This window comes from Camarhynchus parvulus, chromosome 5, assembly GCF_901933205.1.
Source record: "Camarhynchus parvulus chromosome 5, STF_HiC, whole genome shotgun sequence".
Lineage (NCBI taxonomy): Eukaryota > Metazoa > Chordata > Aves > Passeriformes > Thraupidae > Camarhynchus > Camarhynchus parvulus.
This window is the reverse complement of record NC_044575.1, coordinates 36010363-36030693: the sequence shown is the minus strand read 5'-3', so window position 1 is coordinate 36030693 and position 20331 is coordinate 36010363. Positions and strand designations below refer to the sequence as shown.

The window sequence follows — 20331 nt, the reverse complement described above, 5'->3', positions numbered from 1 at the left end:
ACACACGTAATATACCTGTTGGTTTTGCCTGCTTTATTTTCAAATAGATAAATTCTCAAAATTTTATTCTTGTTTTCTTCCTTTTTCATCTCTATCTCTTATTATGCCAGCAGCTGCACTGTTCATTTTTAGTGAGCTCTCTTTTCAACAGGCCAATCTGCTCTGTGTCCTGGGCAAGCAGGTGCAAAGGTAGGAAATATTTTACTTTAAGATGCGGACCTCACAGGCAGGGAACAATGCATTCCATCCTTGCAGAGTACAACTATTGTAGGAGGTGATTAAGAACTTGTTTCCTGAATGCAAAAGCATCCTAGCCAGATTATCAGCTCATAATATTTTCTATTGAACCTGAAACATCATATGTCAGGCAATTTTATCCTTTCTGGATAACACATTTTTATTCTATCTGTTTCTGGATAGACTTTTCTCCCTTTTTGTTACTATTTATGTTTCAGCATATGTCTGGTCCAAGTCTCAAACACAGACATTTTCAAGAGAATTGAAATCTGTTAGGGAAGCACTCACACTGACTTTTAAGTGCTGGAAGGAGCAATTTAAATGCCTTTTCAGCAGTTAGCCATTTTCTTTAGAAATCTCATTCCATTTCTAAAAGGAAATCAGGGACTGAGGGTTTCAAAGATGGAAGTTACCCTGATATCAAAAACTACCTACTGACTTGGAAAATACATGGGACTAGATACATATGAAGAACAAACATTTTCACGTCAGTACAGAGATCCAGCGGAAAAAGATGTTTGTATTGCCTACACCACCACAGATCATGTTGTCCAACCCAGAGAAGAAATCCTGGCCAAACTGCACATTTCTAGACATTTCTGGGTCTTTCAACAAATACTACAGTTCATGAAAGAACTGAAAAGTATGTTCAACTATTTCAGCTTGCCTCAAGTATAATGGAGCTATGACAATTAACATACACTAAAGCCAATATACATAGACCCTTTAACTGGGAGATTGTTGGTCCATTTCTCTTGCTTTGGCTCTTTACCTTTCTCACTCATTATTTTCAGCTAACTCTCTTTTCCTAAACTTTGAAATGTATCTCTGCTCTCTGAAACTGATCTGATTGTAATTCCACAGTATGGTCTGAAATATACATCTGCCAAACTAGCTTAAAATTCTTGGTTAGCAGTAGTGGGAAGATAAATTATACAAAAAAAATTCAAAATATATATGTCGATGGGTGTCTACATATAAGTTATATTCATTGTAATGTCAAAAGGGCATTTATTGCAATTTTTGTTTACTGTTCAACTATACTGTTACTTTTGCCAGGGATAACTTTATTATTATAATTTTCAGGCTACCTTCCAAGATATTGTTTTATCAGATTTGTTTACTATTAGTCCTGCAGCTATCTTAGAACATTGGCATCCATTTGTTTTGCACCACTGGCTCTAAATGTTCAGAAAATAGTAAAATTGACTACAATAACTGTTGTCACCTGCTGAGATTCAATACAAGAACTATTTTCATTTATCTAGGAGACATGATATTTTGCTTTGCAAATACAAAATATATTTTACATTATTTCCAAGCATGCTAGTTAAAAAATGAAAACTAAAAAAACCCAACAAAACAACACCAAACAAGGATGAAGTCTTGGAGAAATCATTTGACCAGAAATTAAGAATCCAAAGGCAGCACTTGATGAATGTATTTCAAATAATAATGTACATTATAATGCCTTTAAGTGCAACATTGCCTGGAGGTTCTATATAAATATAAAGTTTTGGAGTATCAGCATAGGGTATATCAATGTTTACGTGCAGTGCAAGAAATACAAAACCACAAGTATCACATAGCACCAACCCAGAAATTCAGAATTCGTGAGAATTTTAAGTTTGGAGTGGTGAAAACTGTAGCATTTCCATGTATATCTGAAAAATGGTTCTAGGGATAGACTTGCTAATAGTTTTAGCAACTAATAAGCTTTGACTAGTGATTTAGTAGGAAGTAGCTCCTTTTAAAATTATTAAGAGACTAGCAGTATAATGCTGTACCAAGAGAACAATATATCAAAAATATATAAATAGTGTAGGTCTTAGAACTACCAAATGTCTCCATAAAGACAGAAGAGAAGAAAAGCAAAAAATTCAGATATTTTGGTAAATCTCAGTGGGTTTAACTTATTATTCTATAAAAAACAACAGTACTGGTTCTGGTTTTTGGTATTTTTTCCATCAGTACTTTCAGTGGTGAGCACATGGAAATATTTGCCCTGATATTTCCAATACTCTAACATGCAAAGAAAATTGCTTCATTTATCTGAACCCTTTCTTGAAATGTATATGGATCAAGATGGAGTGTAAAGTCTTAACAACGTGATGTGAGTTCAGAGCAAGGAGAGATTTATCAACTCTATGGTTTGAAAGACAGTGGCAGAAAATGCTTTTAACAAGAGACTAACATAGGGTTAAAGCCAAATTTTTCTTGAACAGATGATATTTCAGATGGCCACACTATTCCAGATGCATCAATTTCCTTGAAAATCCAATCCATATATGTGCATATGCTGTGCTGGCAGGAGGACTGACTGAAATGGCCAAAACCCAAGAGCTAATATTCTTTTGGCCAGAATAATGCAATTATTATTTTCCTAGCTATCAGTCTAAGCATACAGAGCCATCTGTTATGCAAAGCAAACATACACATCTCAATTACAGAAAATGCAGTTGCCTTGACAGAATTTGGATTACACCACTAACCAGGGCTGTAAAATTTGTTTTAAGCTAGTGTATAATGGATGCCTTTCAGGAGTTTCCTAATTAGCATTTACCTGCTTAAACTAATTATCCATCCTTCTTCTTTACTGGCTTATTAGACTTTGTTGGATACTATGCATAAACCAGATTAATATGAACATAAGACAATAATAAACATTAAAGTTCCAATTCTTTACTGTATTAGCAACATGGTGGTGCACCAATTTCAAAATGTGAGATTCTTGATACTAACTCCCAAACAGATTAAGTCAGGGATTAAAGTCTATTACAAAACGAGGGACTTTAATGAGAGACAAGAATACTGATAGGAGCTAGAAACAGCTCTTGTTTCCATTTCTATCATTGGGTTTGCCAAAGCCAGCACAAAATAACAATTGCTGGACTTATTACAGCCAATTGCTTGCATGTTCTCTGAGGACTTAATGAGCCCTATTCATATTCTCACCTGATAATATTTAAAATTAGTCTTTTTTTGGTCACGAAATATTAATATTTCCCATTTAATTGTTGGATGGGGTGCAGCAAAACTGACAGTAAGTAGCCTATGCAAATAGTTGCTTCCTCATAGCTGTGTGGGTCCCAATTTAGAGTAACTGAAATAAGTATTGTTTCAGTTTTTCTTTTCCTCCTCAGGGTGACTGCAGCAGAAGTAGATGGTTCTCTCTGAAAATCATCATGCAAAATATTTCTGCTTCATTTCTAAGTGAAAGCAGAAAGAAACTATCCTGCCTAAACATTCCTGAATGCTGCAGGATTAGGAATAAGCATTAACAACTAACTTTTGCCCCACTTCTGCCCTGCCTTTTAATCTTTGAAAAACAGTTGTCAGCAATTAAATGAAAAAAAAAAATCTCAAACCAACCCCCCCCACCAAATTACTATATTTTACAAATTCATCTTTTCATATTAGTGAGCATTGGTGAAAGCATCAAAATGTGTCCTTGTTGGAACCCTCCCTGCAAGACATTTTAATGGCCTCTTTCAGCATTTCTTGACTCCAAATGACTCCCTGTCATCGTGTCAGCTCCCTGGATAATGCAGGGTACTCCATAAACATCCAGTAATAGGACACAAGGGAAGTACTATTAGAGTGTCCCTTTCCTATCAGGTATAGAGGTTTAAAGTTCAAAACAACTGAGAAAAGAAACTTTGTTCTCAATAAATTAATAAGGATCCTTTGTGGCAAAAACTTTTCTTACACGTCTCAACATTCAATACTATAAACACATTTTTCAGTTGTGTCTCAGGATGAACAGGATGCAACTTTAAACAGCTTATTCAATAATCCATGCAAAACACAGAAACCAAATTATTATTTGCCTAGTAATAATAAACAGAAGAATGCATCATACACAGTTATGTTCGAGAATTGAAAGCATGTACTTACTTGGGACAGGCCTAAATAGATGGAGACAGTTTCTGAAATGTACAAAAATTTTCCTTCTTGATTTAGTGCAAATACAAATCCATCCAGGGACTACAGAATAAGAGGAAAAAAAAGAGTTAATAGATTAATAAAGAACTCCAAACTACTAATAGAAATAGATTCAAACAAAGGCATCACAGAATAAACTGAGGAAAATATTCTGACTTTTGTGAGAGTGGTTTTAATTTGAACCCTTAAGACAATTCCTTTGTACTCCGTCTACATATTAATAAACATCATATGAGTATATTACTAAGTCCAAGTTGATGAGTATATTACTAAGTTATTTTACTGCCATGCTTATATTTGCCATATACTGTATAAATTTTATATCATTTGCTTGATAGAAGAAATGTAAAAAAATAAAATGTTCATTTTTTTTCATGAAGAAATAAATAAGGAAAACACGTAACCTTCCAATTGAGCAGTGTATATAAAAAAATCACCCCCCATTGCTTAGAATCAAAGCAGAGAATTTCCATTTCCAAAAATTCAAAAGTAGAAAATAAAATCCTGCCATCACTAAAATCACTGTGGAGCTCAATAATTTGTAAATTAATTGAGGATTACACACACACGCACACACACGCATGCATATACCCACACACCATTTTCCTTTTGTGAGACAACAAAGCCAATCAGCAGATTACTGCCAAATATGTTTACAGCTTAGGTCTCTAGAAATGCTATGAATTTCATCTTTTTGGTGTAAAAGTCTAGATGAGATTTTTCTTTGACAGGTACAAATCTTTGGATGTGGTTTCCATTGCAACTGCAAAAACCAAAATACAATTGCAGCGATTAATGCAAACCTTTTGAAACATGAGTGCAGTTAATAAACAGAGGCCTATATTCTAAACTGACACAGGGTAAATCACTGCACATCCAGAAGGGAGTATACCTCTATCAATAAGAGTAAATCTTCACTAGGAAGAAACTACCTTCATACACCATCCATGTCTTTACCTTTTTGCCTTTTATGAGGATAATTTTTGGCAAAAAATCACAGACTATTGCAAAAGTAAAACCAAAAAATTCCAGAAATTAGAAATGCTAAAACAGCTCAGAAAGTATGAAACAGCTCAAATATTGGGAGGAACAAGGAAAAATCCCAAAAATCCTATCCCAAATATCCCCTTGTGATAAAAGAACCTGTAAATAAAATATTAACTGTAACATTTGAAAGATTAGCCTAGTTTTGGAAGGAAAAAGCACATAAATTTGATGGAGATACATAATGACAAAATCATGGAACCACTGCTTTGCAAATACACAACAGCGATTTCTGAGGGATTTTAATATTTTTATTCTTCTGCTTCTTGACTAATTTCTAACGGGCTGCTAGTCAAAAGCTGTCTTTGGCAAAAGTTCACCCCTCTCTGATGTAGGAGGTGGTGGAATTAGTGCAAAATCTGAATTTTCTAAAAATAATAGACCGCATATTGGAAAACAAACCCTCACTAAAGACACTGCATTAAAAAAGACTCTAATTTATATTTATGAATTAATAAAAATGTAAATCTGCATGGATCTCCTTCACGTAAAAACATTTATATTATGCAAGTAATTTATGGCCTCTTATAAATCATCATAATTTCTTTCTCAAATTATTAACATCACTTCCTTGAATTTTTAACATCAATAACAGGTGGAATATTTGGAACAGCAAAGTTTAAACTTAGATCAATACCAGGACAATCAAAACCTTTGCACATCTGATCTCTCTCACTATGTACAATCTCTTACTCAGAAAAGTAAATCTTTACAGGTCTTAGTTAAAGTATTCCTGATTCTCTGTCCTGTGTTCCTTTGAGGAAACTGGCTTAACCCTCTGTTGAACTGAGAACCATGACACTGTCTCCCTGGCCACCCATACAGAACTCCATTCTCCCCCACAAGAAGAAATTGTCACACTGACTCAGACTAAAGGCCTATGAGCAGCAGTCGGTTTCCCTGGGTCTGGCAGTATGTACAGAGATGCTTCAGAACAGTGGAATGTCCATACTGGCAATGTCAAGCCTACCAGAGGTTTCTTACAAACCTGTTCTTAGCAATTGGCATGACTGTGATATGTTCCTTTCTTGAAGAAAGGTGTTTCATAGGTTATTTGTGCATCATATAAAAACAACCTTCCTCTTCTCAGTTTTTTATATGGCTTTTTGTGTGGCCCCTTTGCTCTGTTACTTGAGAGAATGACATACAGTTTAAGCACAATTATCATCTGGTCTGCTTAGCACACTACATTAGTGTGCAATTATCTGACATATCTGGGCAATTTTTTCTAAGAACCAGAAAAAATAATTCTCTGAGTCACTGATGTCTTTTCTGCTTCTTTTGTGCACATCATCTTATTTAGAAATTCAGGCTTAATGAAACAAAAATTTGAAGAATGCTTTGAGTATTGATTAGGCAGAAATGTTTCATTCAATGTAGTTTTGAAATTGTCTGGCACCAGTTTTGCTGGAAAAAATATAAACAAACAAACAATCTCTAGCCAACATAGCTGTTCAAAGAAATTTCAGCCTCCATGGCTAAAGTTTGCAAGTCATCAGCAACTGGAAGGGTGTTGAACTGAGAAGTGTTAGTCATCTTAAGCACTTGCTACTTTTCCTTGCCATTAACTCTGATTCTCTTCTTTCTTTTAAATAGTTTTACTTTATTAGCTTTACTTGTTTAGTCTTTTTTTCTCCTTCTCTCTGGAAGAATATTCCTTACTTTTGCCCCAAGTTTTATAAGGCAGGTAACTGAGGAGGCAGCACCGAAGGACTGGCAGGGCCAACGCAGCACACCAACACCTTTGGATGTGATTAGTCACTTCCTGTGACATAAAATTTGTTCATTAAGCCAGCTGAGACTAATGAGTCATGGTCATTCTTCCTCAATTTCTTTTTCCACTTCTGTGAAGCTATGGTTATGTGCAACTACTGGCCAAATTCAGTATTTTGTTTAATAGAATAAAATGAGGAAGTTTATATTTAATTGTATTTTGAAAGAGCCCCTGATGAACAGCTAATGGACACCTAACTCCTTTCATGTCCAAAATACAAAGACCTTAAAACAAAAGCTCTAAGTACTAAGCTCAAGTTCCAATACCTAAGAAAAATGACAATAAAAATAGGAGGAGAAATAGCCATCTTCCAATGCAAGGCAGTTCCTCCCACCAGTATGAAAGGGCTGAGACGGACCACTTTTGTGACAATGTTGTTGTTCCTTTTACAGGTCAAACAGCAGTTCTGAAGGACTGCCTCATTCGTTATTCATAGGTATTATTTATGAATATTTATTATTTAAGTAATGCGTGTTGAAATTTTTCAATTTTTCATAAAGCGTATGTCCTTTGTGCATGCCAAGAGAGCAGCAGACTTCAGAGAAGGTGCACGGCAACATAACACAGGTTATGTTATATACTGGAGAAGAGTATGTGATACCACTGGATACTACATATTCACAAACAATTCTGTTTTAATGAGAAATATCTGGAAGTATTATTCATATTGCTTATGTATAACTAGGACAAAATAAATGAGAGAAGGGTAGTGGATTGAGTCAGCTTTCAAATATCTATTTTGAAAGGAGGACCACAGTGCTTTCCAGACAGAATTTTTGAACAGTTTCAATGTAGTTCACAGGCAGAAGGATTTCTGTTCTGGATATTTCAGAGTTAACTATAATATAAAAATAGGGTCTGAAAAGGTAACTGGGTTTTTGTAATGTCCTATTTTCATTGAAGGAGAGACCATGAATACAAGGAAAATTTTCTTGACTTAATTTCTTTCTTTTATTTTTTAAAGTGAATGAAGTTGACTGTCATAAACCTACTCCTATCTCATCTAGTGTGGCAGCTGAGAAAGGGTCAGGGTGACCCCAAATGCCAATTTTGAGTACAATCCAATTTAAGGTAGACTGGCAACTTCTTGTTTAAAACTACACTTACTGGCTTTATGCAAAATGTGATTAAAGCTGAAGCTCTCTATTACTTTTGATTTCAGAAAACCATTATGTATTATGCTGTTTCAATCACCACAGGCTACTTTTTAATTTATTTTTTTTTAACTGCCCCACTGTTTTCAACAGGCGCCAATTAAGATTCTGGGGTCAAAGGGTTAATTACATCTTCTTACCCACTATGTAGAATTTTCTGATTATTAACCAAGGTTGGATTAAGATGAAAAAGAACCGACACAAATGTTAATGCTTGCCCCTCCTCAAGAAGATTTATCATAATACCATGCTGAAATCTATATGCTCTCTTCAAAGCTGTTAAAGAATGAAATCTTGAAGGGAACACTAAAATAAATGCTTTAAAGACATGCAACTATCTGATTTATTGAACCAGTTTTCTTTTTCCTGAAAACTGTTCTAAATTAGCCAGGCAGGACTGATACAAGTTTTTCTTTGTCACATACAAGCAAGTCAATGTGGTAGACACGAAGGAAGTGAGACTCAGATTTAAAAGTCACTAGCTACAGCACCCCGGAATAATAATGCAAATTATTATAATTTATATCCTCTGACATCAGAATAATACAAAAATGTAAAGCACAGGTTTTTAACCCAAAATACTCACTGTCTTTTACAGTATTTGAAGCATAGTGAGGTTATTTCCTTTCAAGATATGAAACCAAGTGTACCACTTTGACCGAATATGCACTTATGTATAATGCATCATAGTAAATGGATTTATATTTGTCAGAGGAATTTTGTCCCAGCCATTTTTGCATATTCCCACTACAGGCAAATTTAATTCACTGGAGTCTTACTACGGTGTCCTTCTGGAGAATATCCTCATATTTCACACTATCTATGAAGTCCCTAATTCTTTCTAGTGTATTCCAATGCTTCAAAAAACCCTGTTACCCTGACCTAAACTCCAGTTAGAGTGAAGAATTACCAGTAGGCTAGGTTATTTTAATGACAGATTATTTTAAACTAAGCCTTCACCATCTGTTCCACCCCCTAATTATGAATGCAAAAAGGACATATTTCACAATTACATCAGTAAAAAGTAAGATATACATGATTTAAATGCATGCATGTGTTCTTTGTCCAATGCAGCATGCATCTGTGATGCTTTTCTCATTCAGGCTCTGATCAGGAGTTAGGGGCTGGAGAAAGGAATGTTCCCCCTGATAAAACTGACTAATTGATATACTAAACTTTTTCCTGGAAAACAGATCATCTTAATTTGAATTTTTCACTTTTATAACATAGTGATACTATAACTGGAGCTGAGCATTTATTTAAGGACAAAGCCTGTCACCAATTAGACATACTAAATTCAATAACAGCAAAAATATTTCACTCTTTTTTTAAAAGAGAGGAAGTATTGGAGGCAACTGACTTTTATGAAAGAACATAATCCCTCTCTTATAATATACACACAGTTGCATTATTTATTTATCAATTGAGTCACCATGTGGCTTAAAAAATATGATTTACTAAAGAAAGAAGCAAAAAAGCAAGTTCCACTTCAACATGGCAACCATTTTTGGATGGAGGGTTAAAATAAAAGGCATAAATGATGGCTAACAGAAATCTGGCCTCAGTATCCATCTTCTGTGCTCTCATTATTAAGATATCAGAGCAAAATCCTCCAGCAACCTCAACAAACATGCAAAAGCATAACTACTTAGGTGGAAAATCTGACCTTGGGCTTTCACAATTAAGTACTATGAGACAATTGGAGTATTGTGCTGGGAAATATGATTTTACATGGGATATATTTGATACACATGAATAAAAATGAGCAACTGAAGTTTGATCATCTAATGACTTACACAAATCTCTAAAAGCTTTATTTGTCCTCTTCCATCTTTTTAATCCCTTGCAAACAAACAAACAAACCAACCCCAAATAAACAAACAAAAACCCCACCTCCCAACAAAAGCCCCCCCAAAAAATAATTAAAAGGCATAGGAATTATATCAGCCTTCCTTGGGCTACAAGCTTTTTGCTACTGAGCAAAAATCCCAACATAAAACACATAGAAACCCCAGTTTTCAACTCATACTGCTGCCATTTTTTCAACCACAGTCCACCATAACAGTTATATGACTATATGACCATAGACTCCTTGTGAATTAATGACACATACTTGGCAACAAGGCAGCATGCATTTGGCACCAAAACAACTACAGTAAAAGAGATGAGGTAAGGGGACAAACTCAAAGGATGTGGTTAGCATGGACTTTGATGCCAGCTTCCTAATTTGTCCTTTTCATGCTCTTTGCTCATGTGGTCAGGATGCAATTTATGACAACAAGGGAGTGCCAAAAAATAAATTTGTCAATAATAAGGAGGTCTGCTTTATAGCTCAAAGCCAAGAAATTAAGGAGGAGAAGTAAACTTTACTGATTCCCTTGATGCATCTTTCACAGACTAACAGAATAATGTTTATACATCCAAAACAGCAAAAACTTGCAGTGGCAGTTTTACTACTTCATTAGAAAAAAGGACACAGAACAGAATAATTGCAAAAGTAGAAAATGTAGAAGAGAAAAGTTTAGAGGCAAGAAAAATATTTAAAGGTGGCAGTTGAATCCTTAAGATGTATTCCCTGGACTGTTTGCTGATAATATATTGAGAAGTATCAGAGGCAAGTTTGAGAATCACAGCAAGATTAAAAATTTCTAAGCAATGGATGCTCAAGAAAAAAATCTGAGATTAAGATTTTGACAATTTTTTGAGTACAAAAACAAAAAATGACTTTTAGGAATCTTTGCCCAACAGATAGAAATATTATGTTTTTCTAGAAGGCCATTCTATATTGCTGCATAATCTCAAACCACCCTGTGAAGTCATGTAATAAAGCACTGAACTTTTATCTTTATGATTTCTGATGAGTTCCTAACCTTTCATTATTTAGGATTCCTAGAGCTCCTAGTGCTGGTTCCAGACTCTTTGGACAGGAGATGCCACATAATGCAATCAGGTTTATTTAGGACAAGACTTATCATACAGAAACCACATTATTTATCTCTTCCCCTGAGAAAGTGATCACTTCGGGTCAGGACTAAGTGTACATCTGTAGACTGCCTTTGTTTTGAATATACAGTATTTGAATGTAAGTGGTTCCTGCCCTTTGGTGGTACAAATATTACAACCAGCTATGCATTTCTGCACTGAGAGGTGCTGCCCTGAGTAAAGGACTTGACAAAGCATGTACCCGCATAACATTTACTAAATAGATGCCAAAAGTGAAAGAGTAAGGTGATGTAGCAGCAGGAGCTAAGATACACAGAGCTGGCAGAATGAGGGTTTGAGTTCCCAGACCTGCACCTCAGAACACACAGCAAAAGATTGTGGGAACCTGAGCTGACTAAAACACAGGGCAAGTAGAAGCAAAACTGATTGTGGGAGCAATAAGCATTTTTGTGAATGTTATGTTTCCCAAGCTGCAAATTTGAAGCCCTTTTATGCAACGTATAAATATTTCAGTTTATGTAAGCTCAATTCAAATTGATCTTATATTCGTTGTGTATTTGCATGTTTGGTTAGCTTTTCTGTCAATCTGCACAACCTGACACTATGTGAAAGCAAACAGATAAAGGTAGCTAAATATCAGTTGTCCAAAAACCTAGGTGAAAAAACTAAAAGGAAGAATTTTTTATAGAGAGTTAATTTCACTCTTAAAATATCATCTGTGCACTCAAGAGGTACTCAGATGCTGTGGTGATTGATCCTGACAATTGGTTTGCTAGAATTCGACCTCTATCCCAGACCTGAATATGTGTTCTCACTTGCCTCACACAATTTCATACATATGAAGCAGAGAGGCTGTGCTCAAGGAAGAACAGGATGAGGGGCTTGTGTTTAGCATATTTAATCTATTAGATGGCAATACATACAACCAAAATAGATTTGAATGAGAAATTGAGTTCTTTGACTAGCATATCGTTCTGATTTATACTCTTCTTGAAAGAAGAACATCTTGACAATACTTTCCAGACAATGGAATACAGCTATATTAAGAACACAGAACATTAAGAATAAATCCATAGTCTACCCAACGCCGTGCTGTTTCTAACTTTAACCCTTTAAGTTAAATAGAAAAAAAAATTAAAAACTCGTGTTCTTATCTTCAGCCTCTTATTCCATGTTATAATGCAAAGAAGACAGAATCTGGTCCTAATGTGCTAAGAGTTCCTCCAGCTGTCATCAATCCTTGAACTAATGCAGGAGATCTTTTTGCTATACCCATTCTTCCTCCACCTACGGGAGTGTGGAGCAGTTCCACACATATTCCCTCTGAAGCTGTCCAGGATCCATAGACAGCTGGGCTAAATTAAAGCAGCCATTCGCTTTTCCACTAAAAACCAGTGCACAAAAGCCTCCAGAATAGTTACTGCCTTTTGAATCCCTAATCTTGTGACTTGAATCCTTGACTCTGGACTGACATAAATCAGAACATGCTAGTTAGTAGAAGCTGGGTTTATTGAGACATGGGAAAAAAAAGGGAGAGGAAAAAAGCCCACAGAACTATAACCCCTTAAGATTTGTATTTTGGACTGGTTCTTGCAACTCTGAAGATTGTTTCCTTTACTCTGCACGTCTTTGTATGTCTAGCCCACTAACACCATTCAAATCCATGGTTAGTTTTTTTTCCAAATTTAACAGAGGTCTTAGAGAAGTTCCAACAGGTTTAGAGAAAATGGATTTTAAATGGAGATGAGACCTCTGAGAGCCTTTGTAGCAGTAAAGGCTGGAATATGAGTTTCTATTAGACATCATGGAACAGAGACCTTTCAAGTGTCCTGATCACTGAAAAATACTCACTGTCTTAAGGCACAAAAGTCAGTAGAAGACAGGATGCAAATCTACACAAAACTATGCTGTGCTGTTCTCACAGAAGCTTAGATTTCCATTCACTTATCTGTTCAGGGAACATAGGAATAAACAAATTTCTGAAACAAATCGGATACTTCATTAATAATAAAAATATTTCAAAATCTTCCCCTAAAATAATTATCCACAACATTTACATTCTTCACAGTAAAGCTGATATCTTTATGCTGGGTTGCAATACTTTGTGCAAGGGTTTTGAGCTTACCGTGCTTCAGTCCAGAAGTACATTTCACACAAAAGTGGGAAATGCACATTTATATGAAAATCAATTATCCTGAGGGAACTGGAGGTCTGGTCCTGAATGAATGTGAGGAAATCAACTCAGTTTGCCACTACAAAACACTATTGCTATGTTGACCTTCCACTTCTGTTTCACAGCTGGAATGTGACACCAGGTGAGAAGACAGTATGTAGGTTTGCCATCAACAGGTCTCTAATCTCACCCTAGGCTATGAAGAAATACTGTGTTTCTCTCTCCCTCCCTTCCTCTTCACCTTTTTTTTTTTTCCCTGAGCTCACCTCTAATGCCTGTGTTGGGTGAAGATAAGTATGGATTTTGCTGTTTACCAGCTCATTGCATAAATTCAAGCATATCAACAGCACAGAGCAGCTCTTCCAATGAAAAAGGTTTATATTCTTTTTAAAATACAAGCTAATATATTACAGTGGTACCTCTGACTGCTGTGATAATTAAGGGTCTGTTTGAATTTCCATAATAAAATCCCATTCTCTAGTGTGCGGACTGGTAAGTGAGTTATGATTTGTCCAGAAGCCAGAAACACAAGGTTTCAACTAATAATATCTTCTTTCCTTTTAGAGACAGAAAATGGTCTGTATTTTTATACAGCGTTTCAGTGTGCAGCCAAATTATTATGCTATTCCCTTAAGGGGTCCCCTGGATCAGCTGCAGCACAAAGTATCAGTAACCTGCTCATCAAAGGGTGCTTGAGACCTCCTTGGAAGTGCAGAGTACAGTAGCTGTTGTTGTGCCAATAACGCACAACCCTGCATTATCTAAAGAGCCCTGAATAAGTCTTGACATCACCAATCCTAATGCTATTTATTGCTCATGTCAACAATCTATATGTTGAATCTTGTGTCCCAAGTAGGTACTGACATGATTGCTCTCCACCGTTACTATCTGATTCACTCCAATTTGTAAGAGACCTGAAGCTTAGTCTCTCCATATTATGACTGTGGTAAAAGTGCCTTCATAAATGAAAGTGATGAAAGAAAACTCCTCCTCTTGCCAAATCAAATGTTAGCACCATTTTCCTGTTATTAAGAATCACCCAGAGAAAACCAAAGAACACTTCTAATTTCTTATTATGATGTTTTATTATACATAGAGTGTTTAAAGTGTGAGTGTAGCATCCCAGCTTTTTTGCTTTCACTGTGATGTTTTCTTCTTTCTGCTGTCATATATTTCAAGATAAGCATTGTTGGAATTAAGTTCTCCCTCAGAAGTTTCCTGCAACATTTACCAATTCTGCAATGAAGTTACTATGATACCTGATATCACAAACTAGTATTAAAATTACTAAAGAAAAATCATATAATACAACAAAGTTCCATATATTTGCAGTTTTCTCCTGTCTCCAGAACTGTCTACTTTTAGACCCTAAGCAATAACATACATGTTTTCCTGATTTTCTTCACCTTTTTTTCCATCTTTTTCCCTTTCTTTAAATCACTGAAAAACTACATTGAGCCAAAATCAAATAGAATCAGAGAGTGGTTTGGGCTGGAAGGGACCTTTCAAGGCCATCTATCTCCAGCCTCCCTGAAATGAACAGGGACATCAATTAGATCAGGTTGCTCAGATCCCTGTCCAACGTGACTTTGAATGTTCCCAGGGATGGGGCATCCATAACCTCTCTGGGCAACCTCTGCCAGTGTTTCATCACCCTCATCATAAAGAATTTCTTCTTTATATCTACTCTGAATCTATCCTCTTTCAGTTTAAAACTATTATCCCTTTTCCTGTCAAATTGCACTGCCAGTGTTTTTTATGCTGCCATGTGAATGTCTTTGCAGTTCAGATTTTGTTCCATTGCCATGCAAAATTGAACATGCTGCCTGACAAACCACACAGAAAGCAGTATAGATAGACTTCTGCATGTAAATTTGCCATTTTAATTGGCAGCAACCCCTCCAACTTAAAATAAATAAATTTAAGTGGTCATGCTTTAATGAGTTCCGACATATATCTGAATTTCTTCAATCTGTTTTCAGTCACTATAGTGAAAAAGAAATGGTATTTTATCAGTCATTCCCTGACTCTGGTTTCAAACCAGATGGGCAAGAGCAGAAGCACACACACACAAGATAACTGCAACAGAAATATAACCAAATGTTTTCCACATCTGAAAAGATTGTTTGAGTTCTGACTAGGGTTTAAAATCTAAACAGTTTTTTCAGCCTAGTTACAATCAGCAGGATTACAATTCAGCTTGAGGAGATTTTCTGTTGTACTTAAGTCTGGGTTTATTTCTAAATTACAATTTTAATGGAAAATGAAATAAACACATTAGGGTGCTTAGAAATTCAGAACAATTTTTGACCCCTAAAAGATGGACATTAATGGCATATGAAACTTAAAATCATCCTGGTTTCCAACTGCAATATATCTTGCAATATATTTATACCTAAACCTTGTCAGAATCAAGTTCTCCCTCACAGGCTTCCTGTGTCATTTCCCAATCCTTCAATGAAGTTGCTATGCCACCCACTGATATCACAAACTAGTAGGAAAATTAATAAAAAAATCATATAATACAATAAATGTAGAACTAGAATTTCCAATAGGGAATGAAAAAGGAAAGGAAAAAATCTGACAAAATCAATTTTGGAAAGCAAACAGAAAGTATGTACATACAACAGCTATTTGAAATTAGTATCCCAAATTTACATATCAAATTCTACCTACAGACAACTCCTAAAATAATCTCTTACTCAAGCCAAAACTATCTTCTTCTGAGGAATCTCACTCTGTTGACACCAAAACCTAATTACTTGCAGAATTAGTGTTTCCTAAACCACTCTTTAATAGCAATCTGAAACCAAACCAAACCAAACCTAAAGTCTTGATGAATTTGCAATATATTGCCTTTATTCCAAATAAAAGAGGCTTCAGTTACCTTTTAAATATATTCAATAAGATGTGCAGATAGCTATAAGTCTACAGGCCTTGAAGATAAAATAGATTAGACAAAAAAACTCCTGAGTATAGGTTAAAATATGTGGATGGCAAATCCATTGCCCACAGATTGGAAAGCATTTCTGTTAATCTGTAAACTGAAAGATTTTTGTTATTTCTAAGAAAGACAGAAATTTAAGCCATATAAACATTGTAAAATTTGATTTGAAAAGCCACAGAAAAGAATCTGAATGCACAGAATAAAAAGAAATCCCAGAAGTTAGGGTGAAACTTTATCACGCAAAGGGAATTTCCAGAGTACAGATATACCGGATTTGGAGCAAAGCTGTACAAATCTATCAATATTTCGTGTCTCATATATGAACTTGTACTACTGTCTCTAACCTACAATAATTACAGTCTACAGATAATAAGTGATTAATTTCAAAAATCATGATTATCCAACCCCTTAAAAGCTCTTTCTTATCACTCACTGAAATGTTATGCTTCTATACAAATGATATAAACTGCTGTTGCAAATACTACCGCTTCAAATCACATTTATTATTTGCAAATGCTTGTTGAACACAGCAGGTGGCAAAATGATTTAGCATCATGAACAAATACATATGCTTGCTTGAGCCCCAGTTTTAGAGTAGATAAACCTATTTTCTGGTCCTACATTTAATGGACTAGAAACAAGCAATATGCAGCTAAACCATTGCACGTATTCTGGCAACTCACTACTTCAAATGAACTTTTTCATATGAACTACTGTGCTTAAAACAACTTAAAAACAAATCACAGATCTCACATATTCAATGACTGGCTCATCTGCAATTTTTCCTCTTACAGTTTTCAGGGAGGATTATGCATTATGGAAAAGAAAATGCAAAGGTAAAAGCAAGTGTTATGTAGTCTAAAATCAATAGACAGAGAGAGGACATTAACCAAGAGGCTAATAAAGATGCTGCCCTAGACAGTACCATAAAGAGCCCTGATATATTTTTCTCTTCAGAAATACTATTCCTTATGCCAATTTTCCCTTAGCACTGCAGTAGTTTCTCTGTGTATATACACGTCATCTTATTTTTTTGTCTTGTTCCAATTTTATGTTTGCATTTTATTTTCTCATTTCCTTCCTGCTACTCCCCTGTTTCTCTTTACTGGCTTGATGTTTACACAGACCTTTACTAGAATTGCAGGGTTTGGAGAGATCCCATTTTTCTTCTTTGTTGTAATGCCCACAGTTTTCTTCCCAGAGAAAAGATAAGTTTACCCAGAAAATAAAAAGCTAATACAACCTTTTGCTCATCAACAAAGTATGTCTTGCTGTAGCCAGGAATAAGTTAATAAAACAAGGAAAAAGCTTAGTGGCTTAAAGAAAAAAAAAAACAAACCACCTCCTTGGGGTTATGAACGAACAATGTTGTTTTTTCTTCCCAGCGTGCAAGGATTTAATTAAGTGATAACAGTCACCTTGGGGTGGCTGCACAAGGCAATAATATCTAGGTGAAGAAAAATGCTGAAGAGAGTTGAGTACAGTCAATTTATCTTCAGAGAAGGCAATAAATGAACAAAGCATAGGTATTTGGCTGATTGTTTTGGAATGTTTCCTTTACTGATAAACATCAAAATAAAAGGACAAAGATTTGGTATTTTCAGTATCTGAAATGCATTAAATACAGAAAGAAACGAAGGAATAAATCACTGTGAGGTCATATCCTAGAGTTCTAATTGCAAATGGTTTGGTAATTATTCAAGCTAAACATAGAACAAGGGAATTTTAATGTTGACACAAAGGATAGAAATACAGCTGAGATGTGTATTTATAGCAAACACAAAACACTGTATGAATTTCACTCTGGAGAAAAAAAATGGTAAGTGTAGATAGAATGAAGTGATATATATTACACAAATATATAGTGCAACTTCGCAGCCAGCAACCCAAATTCAAGGATTTAAAAATATGTTTGTGGGAGCTCTTCAGGAAACAAACAGCAAGCTCAATTATCTGTAAACCTATGTTCTGCCTCCCCCATATGCAGAGAAAGAGATGTGTGAGAAAGAGCAACATGAAACAGAGAAGAAAGACTACCAGAGAGAAACATTCTCCTTTACCACAAAGCTGCTAACAATTTATTTTACATTACTTGCAACATAGGGATTGAAAGGAACACACAGGCTGTGCTTAGGGAGCGTGATGTTTTCAAAGGGGTCTGAAAGCTATGTAACCAGTATTCCCAGTAAAAGTACTGAGTCTTCCAAAGCTTAGCACAACTCGCAATACAGCTACAATAGTTCTTAGCCAGCAGTATATTCGGCCAAACAGGCACAAATCATGCTAATACATAGATGAGAGAAACAGAACAAACATGCCAATAATCTTGGGAATTCATCGCATTCCTTTGTCCCTCTCAAATTGGAAAATCTCATATTATCATTAGTTTTGATCCTTTTCCTGAATCTGTCTTCAGCAATGAGGGAATTGATAGCTATTTCCTTGAGTTTAAATACTCCTCACCCACACATATCTGCATGGAGAGCATGAAACGTACAGACAATTGTTTTTTAACTATGTGGGCAGATACTCTTTCAAAGAGAAGAAAAGTCAATAATGAATGGCTCACACAGCATCCTGAGGAAAAAACATGAAATATATGTGTGTTTGTGAGACAATGTGAGAGCAGGAAGAGTCTGAAGGAAAAATATCAATTTCTGAAAAACATAAAACATTTTCAACTTGAACATATACATTATAAAAAATTTCACTAAGTTGTCTCATTATGACTTCTAGTGCATGTTCAGCTAAAGTATATAAATTAACACTGCTTATCAGGGCTTGTGTTTTTAAGGCCCTGTAAGAAAGACCTACATTAACAACTGGTCCCACAGCAGTTACTTTCCTTCTAAAAGAAATATATTCTATAAAACACTTTATGAACTACATACATGCAAACATTTCTCACCTGTAGGAGGCTGAAGGTTTATCACCTGCCCAACACTACTGGCCTTGGTAACATTACAAACATTTATCCCAGTTAAAATTACAAATTTATAGATTATTGCCAAGACACTAGGGAAAAACTTGCATAATACAGTGACAGTCCCAGAGATGGGTCAAACAGGTTTTTGAACCAGAAATATGGACTTAAATCTGACTTCCCTGAATAAAAAGTGTTCCACAAATGCCTCCAGTTAAAATGTGACATTAGCTACACGATCAGAGCACAGGTCTTAGAATTGCTTTATATGTTTAGCTATTTTCTCTCTTTTTTTTCTCTTTTGATTTTTTTTTTGGTTTTTGTTTTTAATGATTACTGGAAATTAATAAGATCTTATAACGTGAAACTTGGACAGGCTTGTTTTCCTGAAATAACTATTGCTTCAGCATCTCCTCCACTAATTCAGAATATTTACCTGCTTTGAGGTACTGATCAAGCTGAGCCAGATCAAGCTCACATCTCTGGATCCTCCTTCCTGTCTTCAGGATACAGTGCACTTCTCATTGAATCCATTAAAACCTTGGAGTCAGTCATTGGAAGGACGTGAATTTGTTGGATTTGAGGGATGGAAAGGAGGAAGATTTCAAGGTCTAACAAAAATACTAGAAAAAACCTAGTGATAGGGAGTAAATCTCACAATATCAGGAACAAGCTTAAGCTCACTTGTAGTTGTAGAAAACAAAATGGAAAATGAGAAAATATAATGACCATAAAGGACAGAATGAGGAACAAAGGGGAACAGAATAACAAACACTGAAAAAAGAACAGAAGGACCAAAAATGTGCAAGAGAAAGAGAATTTAAGAGAAGACTGAAGAAAAATAGGGAGACAACTACTAAGTTGCACTTCTAGTAAATAATTTCACAGAATAAATACCAACCTGTTGCAGACTTTTGTGTGAATATAAAGCTATGGCATACGGAAATTATTCAGTACTTCAAAAAAACCCACAGATAATATAATTTCCAAACCAGCTTACATGGCAAGTGCACAAGTCAGGACAAACAGAGATTTGGCATTGTCTGAAGTGAAGAATAGATAAAGAAGGACAATTTCTGTTTTCTGAAGAATCTTTCCTAAACTTTTAATGTTATTTACCTATTCTTGCCAGGGATACCTTTTATTCCTTGCTTACAAAGATTGATACTGTTTCTAAAAATGTATGTGGAA

At 35.4% G+C, this 20331-nt stretch overlaps 1 protein-coding gene across 9 annotated transcripts in view; it reads right to left on the bottom strand.

Annotated features, from left to right (window-relative positions):
- NPAS3 (neuronal PAS domain protein 3) overlaps positions 1-20331 on the bottom strand; it is a 594777-nt gene that overhangs the window by 174745 nt on the left and 399701 nt on the right. For all 9 annotated transcript variants that reach the window (XM_030950330.1, XM_030950332.1, XM_030950331.1 and 6 more), the window contains one exon: positions 4135-4224. In XM_030950330.1, the coding sequence (XP_030806190.1) occupies positions 4135-4224 (90 nt within the window). The remainder of the gene's footprint in view (positions 1-4134; positions 4225-20331) is intronic.